This window comes from Antechinus flavipes, chromosome 2, assembly GCF_016432865.1.
Source record: "Antechinus flavipes isolate AdamAnt ecotype Samford, QLD, Australia chromosome 2, AdamAnt_v2, whole genome shotgun sequence".
NCBI classification, from domain to species: domain Eukaryota; kingdom Metazoa; phylum Chordata; class Mammalia; order Dasyuromorphia; family Dasyuridae; genus Antechinus; species Antechinus flavipes.
This window is the reverse complement of record NC_067399.1, coordinates 44,249,479-44,264,491: the sequence shown is the minus strand read 5'-3', so window position 1 is coordinate 44,264,491 and position 15,013 is coordinate 44,249,479. Positions and strand designations below refer to the sequence as shown.

General features: G+C 40.7%; 1 protein-coding gene across 1 annotated transcript; it reads right to left on the bottom strand.

Annotated features, from left to right (window-relative positions):
* Positions 1-4,089: 4,089 nt before the first annotated feature.
* GABARAPL2 (GABA type A receptor associated protein like 2) lies at positions 4,090-13,087 on the bottom strand. Its single transcript, XM_051974676.1, has 4 exons — positions 12,891-13,087; positions 12,554-12,609; positions 11,509-11,681; positions 4,090-4,695 (listed from the first exon to the last, which is right to left on the bottom strand). Exons 1-4 carry the CDS (start codon positions 12,922-12,924, stop codon positions 4,605-4,607), a joined length of 354 nt encoding a protein of 117 aa, XP_051830636.1. The 5' UTR covers positions 12,925-13,087; the 3' UTR covers positions 4,090-4,604.
* Between the last annotated feature and the right edge of the window lie 1,926 nt (positions 13,088-15,013).

The window sequence follows — 15,013 nt, the reverse complement described above, 5'->3', positions numbered from 1 at the left end:
CCAGTTGTGCCCATGTTAATTCTCCTACTCCAGCTTCAGTGAATAAAACACAAAACTCCTGACAATTAAAACCCATTGCAATCTGGCTCCAGCCCATCTTTCTAGACTAATTACTCATTTCCCTTCCGCCCTCTATTCTTCAGCAAAACTGACTTAGAAAACTGTTCCATCTTCCATCATTTTCCCTTGCCATCAGTAATTTCCCACATCATATCTCTTTCTCTCTCTTGCAGACCACACAGCACAGTTCAACTGCTACCTACTTCACAAAAGCTTTCTTGACTCCCCTGGTTCTTGTGCCCCATCCCACCCCTACCAAAATTGCTGTATTTCTGTTATATTTATCTTATATTTACATGTGAATTTGGATCTCCTCAGTAGAATATCTAAGCTGTTTGAGCTCAAGGGCTATCTTGTCTTTGTATCCACATTGTCTAGTACAATGCCCAATATACAGTGGACACACAAATGCCCCTACCTAGATTGGCTGAATTCTATGAAAAGAAACTTCTTCCAAGAAAACATCTGGACACTAAGGGAATTGTTCTCATATTTGGGAGTGACAAATGTGGTGGCAAAGTCATATTTTCCTAATGATGTTAATGTGCTAGAATTTTTTTTAATGAACAAAGCTGCTTTTCAATCTCTAAAATGCAGGAAAGAGGCTTGGCACACTGGTGGGGTCTCCCATCGAGGGAATACACAGCCAGAAAGATATTCCAGCTTGGGACTAGCTGCCAGGATCGGGTCCCGCCCACGTCTCTAAACTGGCTCCCAAAAAAGGGGAACACACCCAGTGGAAACAATGATGGTGCCTTTGCTACAGCAGCCTACAGACATCACAGAAAAACGAAAAGCTTTTCCACACTCAGCAGTACTACTCTGGGAGAGGAACAAAGATTCACCATGCTAGTGAAGTGACCTAAAGAACAAGCCAAGATTAACCAATACTTTCCATTCCCCACCTTCTATCCCTATCCAACTATCCAAGTCTCTCAGTACAGACCCGCTTTGGAGAAGAAGTACAAGTATTTGGGCCCCAGATATTCCTGCACACATGGGAATATTTCTAGGAAACTGGAGTCTTGTTAGAGTGGGCAGATGCTGAAGAAAATATGGCCTCACAGATGCTCGTTCTTGTTTTCAAGCAGTGACTGTTGACTGGACAGTGTGTTTGCTGTCTTCATCACAACTTTTGCCTTTTGCCAACACAACATTTGCTATTCCCATCTGCAGTCTGTACACTTCTGACCTCTCTCTGTCAGTCTAACTCTATCTCACTCTGCTTTTGTCCTTTCTTTACATCCAACTCCATTTTCCCTTTTGTGGATCTCCTCCACCCACTGCTCATGTGCCTTCAAGCCACAATTAGAGTGGAGGAAGAGCCCGGCCCCTGCTGGGCAATGCAGCTCCAGGTACCTTTGGTGAGGCAATGCCAGGCCTCCAAGCCTCAAGTCCTGCTGTTTCCAAGCTGCTGTGGCTCCTGCTCACCATTATTTTCTCTGACAAGTGCCAGCAGCAGACCCTGTCCTTCACCACCTCTGAGTACCAAGACTTTAATTGCAGAAAAAGGGGTTTGATTTGTTTTAAGGTAAGTCAGAATTATTGCTTCTTAAATTTACATGTTTAAAATGTTTTGATGTCAAAAATATGAAAAAACAGCCAATTCCTCTGAATTTAGAACTTGCTGTTGCTGGCCTAGGTTTCTAGAGCTCTGGTTAATGGATGCAATTGCCTGATTCTCATCCTGCATCTAGAAGTAACAGTTCACCTCAAAGGGTTAAGTGAGGAGGAGGCAGAACTCAACATCAGAAATGTATAAATAGGCCCATCCTCCCACTCTCCTCTTGGATGTCTCTGCCTCCTCAGAACAGCCTGAGTTGGGGCTTTTTGCTCCCTTAGGAAACAAAGATGAGAGGGAAAATCAGATGGAGGAGAAAAGTCTTAGAACATCATCTGTCTGACAAATCTTGTTGTGGTCGGTCCAATTCCCGTTAAGTCCATCATCTTACCTTGAATGCTCTCAACATCTAGCTATGATCTGATGTGGTGGCTGCTATCAAATTACAACCAAACTGATTTCACTCTTAATTTAAATATCAGAGGTCCCAAATAGGTGCCAGAAAAGGATCCCAGAGGTGGCAGGATGATTCATGTAAGACCTAGGTAGTTTCAAGCAAGGGACTTCAATTTAATAAGCATTTATTGAGTACTATTTACAAAACACCAAGGACAGAAAGCCAAAATCTGCCTTCAAGAGAGATGGAGAAGGGTTGTCCTTGTATGAATCTGAGCCTGTGAAAACATCTTGAAAAATTTTAAGTGATGTAATATAAGCCATATGCCTACCAGCATTAAAGTACTAATGTCAGTGATTAATGGTATATTTTGAGATATTTACATATATCTATGAGATATTTACACATAAAACTTTTTTGTTGGTTTCATTTATACTCTTAAATCACGAGGCTATTTTAGTTGAATTTTGTTTAGTGGCTCATTCACCCTTCATTCCATTTGCTAGTCACTCTGTGCTCATTCAGAATATTTCCCAGGAGTGAAAAATGAAGATAGATAAACACCAACTTAAAGCAATACCCGATCAAGCAGTCATGACTTCAGAAGACTGAGGATGAGATAGGCCTTTCACCCCTGGCAAAAAGGCAATGGACTACAGCAGGTTCCTAACCTTTTTATCTTGGACCCCTGTAACGACAATCTGGCAATTTCTACAGACCCCCTTTCAGAATCATAAATCCATGAATTATATGCTATATGTGATGACAAAAGAAACCAAAATTTCCAAGACCCAAAATTATGGGTAAACCCTTAGAGGTACAGGATCAAACTTGCATTCTCAGACATGGCTAATGTGTTGATTTCTTTTATCAATCAGACTACACATTGGGGAGCTTTTCTACTGAGATGGGAAAAGGTTTGTACAGAGTAACAGAAATGGTTGGAAATGAAAAAAGTTTTTAATGATTTATTCATTGAAATTAATTTACCTGGAAATGGTTACTAAACAAGTTTAGGTAGCTGAATTGGTCAGATGAGAAAAGCAAAGTAAATGGTATAGCCAATGACTAGAGAAATCCAGACTTTACTCTGCAGACTGTTATTTAGGAAAGCTGTGTCCACAGTTCAAGTGTTTTCACATACAGTAACTAATTTCATCCTCTCAAAACTCTCCCCATTTTACAGATGACTTGGTTTTTATTAAACCATTTGCCCAATGTCATAAAGCAAATAAGCCAGGTCTTCTGATTCATAAGTTCCATGCTGTTTCTACTATATCATGCTGGCCCTCAGTAGGGTCCGTTTTCCTTTTAGGTCTTTGAACATATGCAGCAATTCTAGAGTCCCTTCTGTCGTCCCCTCCCTGCAGGCTCTTCTGGAAGGCTTCCCCTTTAGAAGTCATTTCTCTCCGCCAGAAACCAGCAAGAAGATACTGGCTGCAGTAAGTCAGATTTGTGACAGACCAGCATGATGTGTAGTAGCAAAGTGAGAGACCTGTTTGGTTAATATTCTGACTTTAGTAAGTATACAACAAGTAAACTTTAATGAGGTCACCTATATAATTTGGGGCCTTTTAAAAAAACCAAATGACAACCTGTGAATCATTTTGAGCTGGGAGTACAATTGGCTCTTCTCACAAATATTCTGACTTTATGTGTTAAGCAAAACAACTGGCATTTGCAACAGTTCCCTAAAAGCAGGGATAAAATCAGTGGGCTGCCTGTCTCATCTTGCCTTTGGGGAGAAAGAAGAAATCAGCACCTAGGCAAAGAAAATAAGGGCAGAAATAAGAGCCCCTAATTTAGGCAATACATTTTTCCTAAATAAATGGAGAATGTGCAGTCTCCTACTGCTTCTTAGCACCACACCTGTTATTCTCGAATCTCTAGTAATCTTTCTTTGCTTTGGGCCTAACCACTCGGGACTGACTTAGCATTTTCATGAGTAGCTAGCACAAACCATCACTTCAAACTGTCTACACTTCCATTGGCTTTCCTTTTTCAACAGCCAACAAGTAGCTACTTAGCAAGCCCAGAAGAGAGGTAAATGAAAGACAGTGTCACACTAGAGTGCCTTTGTAAGAGGAAATTTTATTGTAATTATTCACCTCAATAAAGTTCAGAAATAACAGATTAGCTCAGTCCAACATGATTGGCAGTTGGAATAATCTAGTGAAGCAAGTGACCTGACTGCTAAGGATTTAACTTAGATGCTTTTAATACTTATCCAACTGACACCACAAACATAATCCAGAAGAATGTGTTACCTTCCCCCTTTTCACTTGAGTCCCCCAACTACCTCATCTCCATATTGAAATAACTTCATTAAATACGAGTTCCAGAGGAGCAGAGTCCCTTGGAGCTTGCAGCCATGAGGACAATGCACAACAAAGAAAAGAAAATGAAAATAAAACTTTGATAATTTACCAGTCTAATAAAACAAGACCTTTCAATATATTAAGAAATAAATCCAGTTACAAATGCACTATGAGTCTATGTGAAGAGGGTCTGGTGTAATAACTGAAAGTGACCGGCTATTTACAAGATACACAAGCAGGAAAGATGCACCTAATTGGGCATTGGCCTTCAGAAGCCAAATGTATTCTCTCCACTGTAGGCCACGTATAAGAATCCATCTTCATCTTTTTCCTTCTCGTAAAGTTGTCCCATAGTTAGGCTTGAATTTAAAAAAAGGAAAACAAAAGAAAATTGGAGTCAATTTACAAAATGCTGGAAAGACTTAAATCTCTAGATGCAGAAAACTTAATTATCATTCTAAATCATAACACTTTTCCATCATTCTAAATCATAACACTTTTCCATTTTGGTGCCAGTTACTTGAGGAATTCCCATTTTATATCAACCAGATGATCTTCCCAACAATCCATGATTCAGGTGACAGAAAATATCTTCCTCTTTTATAGATGGGAAGTTGGATCCAGAAAAGTTGAATGACAACTGTCACCAACCAAAGCCACCTCCTCACAACCATGCTAGATAGAGTTGGCCAGCAATTCACCCACTGGTGGACATATTTTTAAAAAGTTAATGTTAACAAACTTGCAGAGATAAGTAAGCTAAGAGTAGAACAGAACTTTGGGAGCAGCCATCCCACTGGAGCAGAGCCCTGTCCATCAACCAGCAGCTAATGGTTGTCCTGGGTCTATCCTCTCTGAAGAGCTATGCCCTTGAACTTGTAGCTATCCTACAGAAGAGGCCATTTGAGAAGTGGCCTAGATCTGTTTCTACTTCTCCCTTCCTTTCTCATTCTTCCTATCCCTTTTATGGCCTCCCCCGGCTTACGCCTTGGGACTGCCACTAATACTTGCTTGGCTCCACTGGTGAGGTTGTTCATGGGAAAGAGTGTGGGACAGAGAATATAGAAGATGGCTTCATGCTGATAAAAAACCTCTTTGGTTCGGCAATGTTTAATTCTTTTGGGCCATTAAAGTCCTACATAAGATTAGCACCATGACTGTTGTTGGCATGTATACTTTAGCTTTAAGTACATAATTAGGTTGAAAAATAGGTCATCAGAAATGAAAAGTCTTTGTCCTAATTTTTAGGCTACTGCAGGCTGTGCCCTTCCTCCTTATAAGGATTTTGTTCTTCATTTTAAAAAGTGACTTCTTTGTAGAGGTCTAAGGAAGGAGAAAGCTCAGTGTCACACTAGAAAAGCTGTACCATTCAAGTCACTCTTTTTCCCCTTTTAGGGCACTGTTTTAAAAGTGATCATGTAAATCCCTAATCACTTTTTATTAGCTATTCAGGAATTTCCACTGGAAAATATTGAGATGCTATGAAAATTGATACAACAAGAAAAGATCTGCAAATAAAATTTCAGTTTAAAGAAGCACAGAGAATGCTGCTGTACCTCCAAAAAATGTCATCTATCAATTAAGAACTCAGGCTCAGGGCATAGTACTTAACTGCTTCATAAAAAGGAAAAGGGCCTACTGATTGGATCCAAAAATCCTCCCAAAAAACCAAAGTAATTTCCTGTTCCTCTATGGCTATAAACAGATTCATGCTGCTAGGCTCATTGCCAACTTGAGACTCTGGGCAAGGTCTGTTACTTTAACAAGTTTACCCTTCTCCAGGAGCTGTGCCCCTCACAAATAGGCTCAACTAGTGGATATTTTGGTGTTTTTAATGTATTAGGTAAGAAAAAAAATTTAAACTTGAGGGCATGTGTTTGCAATTCATTTTAAGATCAGATGATAGATTCAGCACTGAAAGAAACCCCAAAGGTCATTTTGTCTATACTCCCTCTGTTTAAGGAAAAAAAAAAAAAAAAGGCATACACAAACCAAACAGATGAAGACACAGGCTCACGGTTGTTAAGTGATCTGTCACCAAAGAGGTATAAGTTCGTTATGCTAAGCTCTTCTAAATTTAAAAATAAAGAGAATGTATAAAGAATTATTTTTGGTAGGTATAAGTTGATAGTCTTTTGGATGTTACCCAACAGATAGAAATCCTTGTTTATTAAACAGGATTAAGTGATCCCTCTGGTAACAAAGCAAAATATGACTGCTGTACCAGAGCTCCAATAGATGTACCCTATACAACCTCCCCACAAACTCCAAAAATAGATATTTCTAAGGCCAAACTCATGTGGGTGGCAAAGCTGGCGTGCTCTCAGTCTGAAAACAGACTGTGGGAGACTAAATCCATTCCAATGCCATGAAACAAAAATATGTATGTAAAAGAGTAACACTAGTAACACTTAAACTTCATATATACTCTTACCACATGAATATGCTGTTATCGCCATGATAAGGAATGACTGGATAGAGAGGTAAATATGTACTGAGTAAATATGATGGAAGTAAACAAATCTTTGACTAAGCTTGAAGCTTGCTTTGTTTTGAGGTCAAGATGAAAACAAGATTGAGACATGTGGTCTGATATGTGGTGATATCATTAGTCCAGTAAGCTCACAGCAGATGCCTAAATGACCCAAGCCATCAATCAGGAACTTGCTAAATTGATGGAAAAAAGCACCCAGCACCCAGCAACCCTCAGGAGAAGTTCCAAAGCATTTACAATCAGGAAAAGGTACTGAACTGTCCCAAATGTTCTCTGAGCCTTTCCTGCCTAAATAATCAAAATGTGGGAAGAGATAAATTTTAAAATATAAATGTATATAGTGGCACATAAAACCAAAAGTCTATTCCAAGTGAGAATGTCTCAACATCAAACTGATGAAAGGATTCATTACTATAAGCAAACATGAGCTCAGAGATAAGCACAGATAATGCTTATAAAATAATAATAATAATATAAGATAATGCTCTTAAAAAGAGCCAGTAAAGTGACAGTTCTAACAGAAGAGCATGCAAGTGGCTTGAGGGTGGTTATTATTTTCATTCCTAAGTTATTGGAAAAACTAGGCAGTGCTTCAGAATGAAGATAACCTGAAAATATTTGTATCTAATACCACACCTTTTTCCCATGCTTTTTTCTGGGTCTGAGGTACCAAGTATGACTGTGGTAATTCAGGGCAACATCTCCCCAAATAATGTCCCAATGACACCAACCAGTATCTTTTGTGAATATGAGCTAAGCTAAGCATATGGCAGAATATCTGGGTCAAAGACAAATGTTCTCATATCAGGAGCTAGTCCAGGTTTGTTTCCCAATTCAGATTGTATAATTTAATCCTAAAGTCAACAATGACAATTGTACAAACTTCAGGCTGAAGAAATGCTTTGCTATTTTGATGGGAAACTTCTAACTTTTTTTTGCTGCTCAATGTGTTGTGGGCCATGGAGACCAAGTGAATGCTCAGCCAATCAATTCTAATGGCCCAGCAATGATATAACCCATCAGAGTTCTTTTGAAGATCCTCTAGAGCAGTTTTCCTTCTATCCTCTGAGGAAATGGTCTAATTTACATATTCTGGGAATGGCTAACACAATCTATAAAAATCTTTTTCCATGAAAAGAATTTCCCATTTAGTTTCTATAGGTTATCTTAGACATCTAGTTGGCTCCTCTGTAAAGTAGTCAAGACTTGTAACAACTTTAGTATCACTATCACCGTCATCTTTTTCTTTGGCACAATAATCTCAATGGAAACTTTAAATGGCAGATGTACTGTAAATATGAACCCATCACTTTCAGCTCCTTAAGAAGGGTGATATTTAACAAGTGCCAAGTCCTAAGCTAGAGAAGCAGAACAAACTAAAGAGTTTCCATAGACTCTAATGCTCCCTAGAAAACTGTCATCAAAAACACAGGGAACCACTTCTCTGCTCCTTCAATAAAGGAAGATAAACACCCAAACCTAAGATCTGAGAAACTATGAACAAGTCTCATGTGGGAGGCATCAGCTGGTAGGCCAGTTTGAGATATTCTGGGTGACTTCCAGGAAGGCTGACTTCCCCATCCTCTACTATAGTGTTCAACTTGCTCCACTTGCCACGCCCCCACTAAGTATGCTCCTTTGGTATTCTCAGAGTTGCTAGGCTGTATGCTATAAGCTGGCTATCTTGCAATTCCAAATCATCAGTACAACTAAACTTCTGGCCTAAATGACTGGGAAATTGAAGCAGAAACTAGTGAAGTGTAGTATCTGATCTGGAGCCTGGCAATGAGACAAACTGTCAATTTTTTATGAAAGGCATACCCATATCTCATGTGTCCCTATGCCCACACAAACTGGTTCATTCAGAAAACATGCTGTTACATTAGTGTTGCTGACATTTGCTGAATGAGTAACACTACCTTAAGGAAAAATGATAATAAAGCAAGAGATAGACTTCAGGTTCAAAGCTGACAATGGGTTCTGGATCAGTAAGGCTCTGTAAACAAAATATTCCTGTAAAAAATAGTGGTATCCCTCAACTCAGTTCAGTACTAACTGAAGATTGAATGGATCACTAAATTCCACATAATTACCTAAATGCCATCTACTATCTCTCCTCTAACAACCTCAGCACACCTATAATCTCATAAACAATATAAAAACTTCTCATTTATATGTGCTTTTGACCACTTTCTTAAATCTATTTCAAACACGGTAATAATCAACAAGATTCATTTTATATATATATATGTAAAATCTTGCTGATTATATATATATATATATATATATATATATATGTAAAATATACAAAACATACTGTCTTAGTGTTCTCTCTAAAGTCAATCCCAGAGTACTGATTTTGTCAGTGTTTCTTACAACATTCTTTTTCAGACTCTTCAGGATGATCTTGCAGTTTGATTTGGCCAGATTCAATTAACACAAATCTCCAGGGGAAAAAAGTCCATTCGGATATCCCTTCTTAAATTAGAATTTAGAATACAGAAGTCAAACTATTAGGAATCAAATTCTTTACCCCTATCAGTAAAGTCAATTTCAGTAGCTTTCACACTGACACAGGGGTGCCTAGAAACAACTGAAGGGGGTGGTATAAACAAAACTATAATATTAGGTAAAGCTGCTAAAAACTCCAATACAGAAACAGGAAATCCTTATGAGAGGAAAAGAAAAGAGCTTCTCAATGCCATAGGCATTTATTTGAATTTGTGTATTTACATAGGATCTGAATCTGTGGTTACTAAGCATGACATTTGTTGCTTTCTCCAAGTTAATAAGCTTATTTTAATAACTACAACTCCAAAGACAAAAGAAACAGCTGTTTCAGAGTATGAGGAGAAAAGCCATTAATCAAGGATTAACAGGCTAAGGCCCTGGACTGGCTAGTTATCTCAGAATTATTCAGTAGGCATCCTCTCCATAAGATTTCTGCATGCAATGTTACAGAAGCAAAGTATAGATTCCAAATCCCTAGCTGACCATCTTATAAAATGCTGAGGTAGGTCAGTAAATCTATGTGGAGCCTCCCCAAGCTTGAGCTTTGAGAGGAAATGGCTATGAAACAGTCCTATAGGATAAAATCACTTGGCACTTCTATTTACATTACTTTGCTAATGGATGGGAGAGCAGCTTACAGCTCTGCTAACATACTAAAGTGCAGCACCACTAAATGACTGTTCTCACCATATTTTGCTTTTGTTTTCTTCAAGAAAAATGAAAGCTTCAGAATGAAGGACAAAAAAATAATCGATACATATCCTTTCTAAGACAAAACAAAACAGCTTCTTATATTTGATGCTAGAATTCAAGATGGTAGGAAATGAAGTCCTACCTCTTACCACAGGATGATCACATCCCCTTAAGGAAGGACAACTGACTATCCAACAGCTTTCAACCCTAGTAAAAGAAATACCAAGAAATGGACTACCCTCCACTCCTGAACATTAGGTCTCTAGAGAACCAGAAGAGATGACACCAAAAAAACATGTTTAGAAGAATTATACATGTTTAATCTATAGTGGATTTTAAGGGGAGTGGGAAGGAGGAAGAAAATTTTGGAATGCAAAGTTTTGCAAAGGTGAATGCTTAAAACTATCTTTCTATGTCTTTTGAAAAATAAAATTTTTTTTTTTTAAAGAGAGATGACATCAAAGTTACAAGTTTGTTCCTAATGACACTGAAACTTCCTGGATGACAGCTGTGTCTAGCCCAAGAATTTTAATGGGGCCTGGCTTTTCCATTTCAGGTAGGAATCACACCTTTGAGATCTTCTTAGTCCCAGCATTAGGAAGTGGATATTGTTGAAGGGACTTAGAAAAGGGAAATAAAACCTAAAACAAAAAGCCCAGAGCTGTCTGTTTATACTTAGAAGAATGAGTTTAAACCCCACTCCGGAGGGTAAAAGATTTTCAAATCAAGGGTTAAGTTTTGTTTTCAAAACCTCTTTTTGGAATAGAGATTGAATCTAAACCAATCTTCTGGTCTCAGAAACTCCCTTTCAGACAAAGAATAGGTAGAATATGGCCTTAAGCCAGAGAATAACCAATGTAAAGTAAGATTAGTTAACTATTCCCTTTCATAGGAAGATAAAGCTGACAAGGCTAATATAGGGTGGGAGAATGAGACTACATAGATATTGGATTTTAAGTCCTAAATTATAATTAGAATGAAGTTCCAAAGCAGGAAAACAGCACTGAATTTATTCTATTGCCAAGCAAAGCAAGAAGTGATAAAGAGTCAAGAAGAACAATCTTGGAACTTCAACAAATGACAGGATAACCAGAACTAAAAATCAACATGAGAAAAGGTAACTGAAGCTTTTGGAGACACAGCAGGAGGGGTGATTAGTTCAAGTCTAAAACAATGCTAGGAGCCCCAGGCAGCACAGACTGAATTGAAGTCATGGACTGTTAAACTCCAAATAATGGTCTCCTTTAAGTCTCAGAACCAGGAAGCAGCTTTCAATGGTTCTGGGAGATTCACAGCCAGCCTTGCTGACAGATAACATCATGGTATCTTCCCCTTTCCTCTAGTTATTGCTTGTAAATAAAAGCCTTTATCTCAACCACAATCCCCAAGAAATAAAGGACCAAAAAATTCTGAGTAGTACAACAAAACCATCAACACAAATGGGCAAAGCATCAGTTAAGCAACCACTTCTCACCTAGACTGTGGGACTGTTTTATCCACAAACAGGAAGATTGCCTTCTCTGAGGGTAGCTGGATCCGTTTCCTAATGATCCACATAAACTGAGCCACAGTGATATCAGATGGAACCAGGTACTTCCGCTTGTCAATGTCAACAATCTGAGAGCCTGAGACTTTTTCCACAATCACCTGGAAAAGCAAAGAAGAAAGTCAGGTTTAGGCTTCTGAAATAAAGGCTTTAAATTGCCATGTGCTTGGGAAGCCAATGAAGAAACATCATGTTAGAAATATCAGAGGATTTACAGAAAGAGCACTACCTGATTGGATGGCAAATGTTACCTTTCCTGCTTAAAATTATGCTTTGGAAAGCATATTTCCTTCCATGAAAGTAATTTCATTTAGCCCGATGAGGGGTATTTGTATGTGTGGGGGGAGGGGGAGGGGGGGAAGAGAGGTTTTAATGTAATGTTTTTCAACACATCTAAATTGAAGTTTTAAAAAAATCAAGCTTAGAAAGCTACTCATTACAGTTCTATCTAATCTCCCCAACATTCAAACCATTACAATTCAGAAGATAATGTTAAAGTTGGAAGGGACTCCCTCTCCATCATTTGGCAGATGATATTAAATGACTTGCTGAAAGTAACAAAGCTGGGAAGTGATGGAGAGCCCAAAGGCGGCAGCTCTAACTTTTAAGGAAACAAGCTGCTGAACTGGGTCCTTTTTCCACTGATCTGATTTCTTTCAGTTTTCGAAAAGCTTGACAAACTCAGGTATTCGTTGCCGGGTAGAGCCCTGGAGGGCAAGGCACCAGGACAAGGTGAACCCCACCCCTACTGCCCCGGGGAGCAGGGTGACCTGTTGCCCCTTCCTTACATAACACGGAGTCCAGAGCCTCCGATGGATGACAAGCCCCCAGCCCCTTCCCCTGGCTCCCAACCCAGCCTGGGGCAGATCTAGCTTTGGGGCAACGAGGGGTTGCCGAGCCTGGAGGGCGGGGCAAGGGAGGTTGCGGAGTCCGGGGGGCGGGGCGGGGGCGCCGGAGACAAGCTCGTACTCACCGGGACTCGGTCGGGATACTTGGCTCGGATTTTGGCAGACTCTACACATCGGTGTTCTGTGGACGAGACAAAGAAGCGGGCTCTGGATGGGGGTCTTCGCCGTGGGGCCTCCTCTCGCCCAGGTCGGGACACCGTCCGAGCAAGCGGCCCCGGAGACGGGCCGGGCCAGCTGGAGCACGCGGGGACAAACGCCGCGCTTACCTCCGCCAGGCCCGGCCCTCCAGACTTTCCGCCGCCGGCAGGGCCTCGGGCCGGGGGCTCGAGTCAGGCCCAACCTCGCCAGCCATCCCCCCAGCCAAACCCCGGTCTCGGGCCCGCACCCCAACCCAGCTCTTACCCAGCGAGTGGTCCTCCTTGAACATCCACTTCATGGCGGCGGCGTCGGAGAAGGGACGGAGCCGGCTCTCGGAGCCGCGGAAGGGACCGGACGGGCCCGGCCTCGACAACAACAACAACAGCGGCGACGGCGAAGGAGGAGGTGACGGCGACGGTGGCAGCGGCACGAGAGGCGGGACTTCCGACTGACAGAACTTAGCAACAGGGGTGGGGGCGGGTCTTCCGGCCTTGTCGCCAAGGGGCGGAGCCAGCACGTTCCTTTGCTAACTTGACGGGCTGGGCTTGGCGTGAGACCCTCTCCAGTACTTGTGGAGGGGATTTTGGCTGAGGGAGGGACGTGGTCATGGTAACAAAGCTGTGGGAGGAGGGTGATGTGACTCTCGGTCGAGTCACCGTGGGAGGGGTGACGGTGACATACCCATGGAGTTACCATGGGAAGGGGTGACCGTGACAGGTCCGTGGGCTCACCGTGGGGGGGGAGGGGTGACGGTAACAGGTCCGTGGGGTCTCGGAGAATGGAGTTTGAAGTCTGTCATTGAGGGCTTTCCAGGGTTGTGTGTGTGGTATTGGTGACGTCACCTGGGGGGCAGCAGGTCTGCAAAGGAATGCGCGCCCTGAAGTTGCCCATTGATGAGATTCCAGAAAACTTGTTCATCAAAGATGGCCCGTGCAGGGTTTGGTCTCATTGGCAAGCAGGCGAGAGGGCTTAAGTCAGTGGGAGAGAAGGAAGTGGGGGTGACAGGAGAGGTGCAGCCCTTGGCAGGCGGTCACGAGACTGGCATTCCTACGTGCCATTCTGCACAGGGTTCAGAAGTCACAAGTCTGTGTTGTCCATGTCACCTGCCTTTCCGCATATTTTAAAGGCTCTCCGCCCGTGATGTGATTACCTTCCTCAAAACAGAATGGGGAAGAGTATAGAGTAGTCATCTGTCTATGAGCAATTGGATATTTAAAGGGAGTGTTCACCAAATTATGTGCACCGTGCATGTCACGTGCCGGCAATTCTGATGGGTCTGAAAGGCCCCTTTTAAAAAATGCTGTTAGTCCTTCGTTACAATTAAAATTCCTGAGACATGTCACAGAGCCTAACTGCATCTAAAAATATTTTAGTTATTTTGAGGTTGCACATCTGAGCAACACAAAGATTTTGAAAGTGAAAGTAAACGTACTTTATGTTTTTAGCTGAGATTGTTCAGTGCAGGTAGTGTATTTTTCCTCAGGGCCTGTTTCTAAAGGAAGTGATAATTATTCTGTGAACTTTCCTCTTTCACAGATAGAAGTACTGATACTGGGGAAGATTTGTTCAATGTTATGCACTGGAATAGTAGAAGGATCTTGGATCTGTTTCTGCTACCCCATTCATGTTGTCCTATGTATGTGTTTATGCCCACCTCTGCTTGCAAAGTGTTACTTTAATTCATCTCTGGCTTTAAGGACTAGCAGCTACCTGAATCATAGCCTCTCACCTCTCTCAATCATATGTGATTTTTTCCCCATCTTGTATCCTAACGGACCTTCCCTTCATCTTTTTCACAGCTCACATTTTGCTTCTTGTATAATCTTTAATGCTCTTGTTTCCATTATTCTTTAGTCTTTCTAGCAATATTTTATTTTTTATTTTTTAATTTTTATTGGGTCATTTATTTGCCCATATTAGTTATTTTTCCTTTGGAACATCAGCATAATTTGTCAAATGTTTACAAAGCTTTTTGAATAATGTATTTATTGTATATGATACAATTGTATATTTGCATGTAACTTCCGCTTTTTTATAGCTTTTTATTTACAAAACATATGCATGGGTAATTTTTCAAGGTTGACCCTTCCTAGCAATATTTTCTTTGTTTCCCCTATTCCAGCTTGACTATTTTAATGATCTTCCTACTAGCTAAGTCAATATTTGAACAGTCTTTTCTGTATGAGTACAAAGGAAATAAAACAAATCCAGTCCTTGAGAAGCTTATAACCTACCTAATAGAGGAGGTAAAATAATGACTCTATATAAAAAATACAAATAGATTAATTTTTAAATGCAAATGAATTACAGATTTATATTTATGCATACCAAGGGTATGTGAGTAATTGCAGGATACAGAGACTAACTGGAATTAGTAGAGGAAGGTT

Excerpts from the sequence above, each read along its gene's own strand:
- GABARAPL2 (XM_051974676.1), bottom strand. The coding sequence starts at position 12,924 with ATGAAGTGGATGTTCAAGGAGGACCACTCGCTGG. Across the intron at positions 11,682-12,553 it reads AGTATCCCGACCGAGTCCCG|GTGATTGTGGAAAAAGTCTC; the intron begins GTGAGTACGAGC and ends TTGCTTTTCCAG. Across the intron at positions 4,696-11,508 it reads AAAACAGTCCCACAGTCTAG|CCTAACTATGGGACAACTTT; the intron begins GTGAGAAGTGGT and ends TTTAAATTCAAG.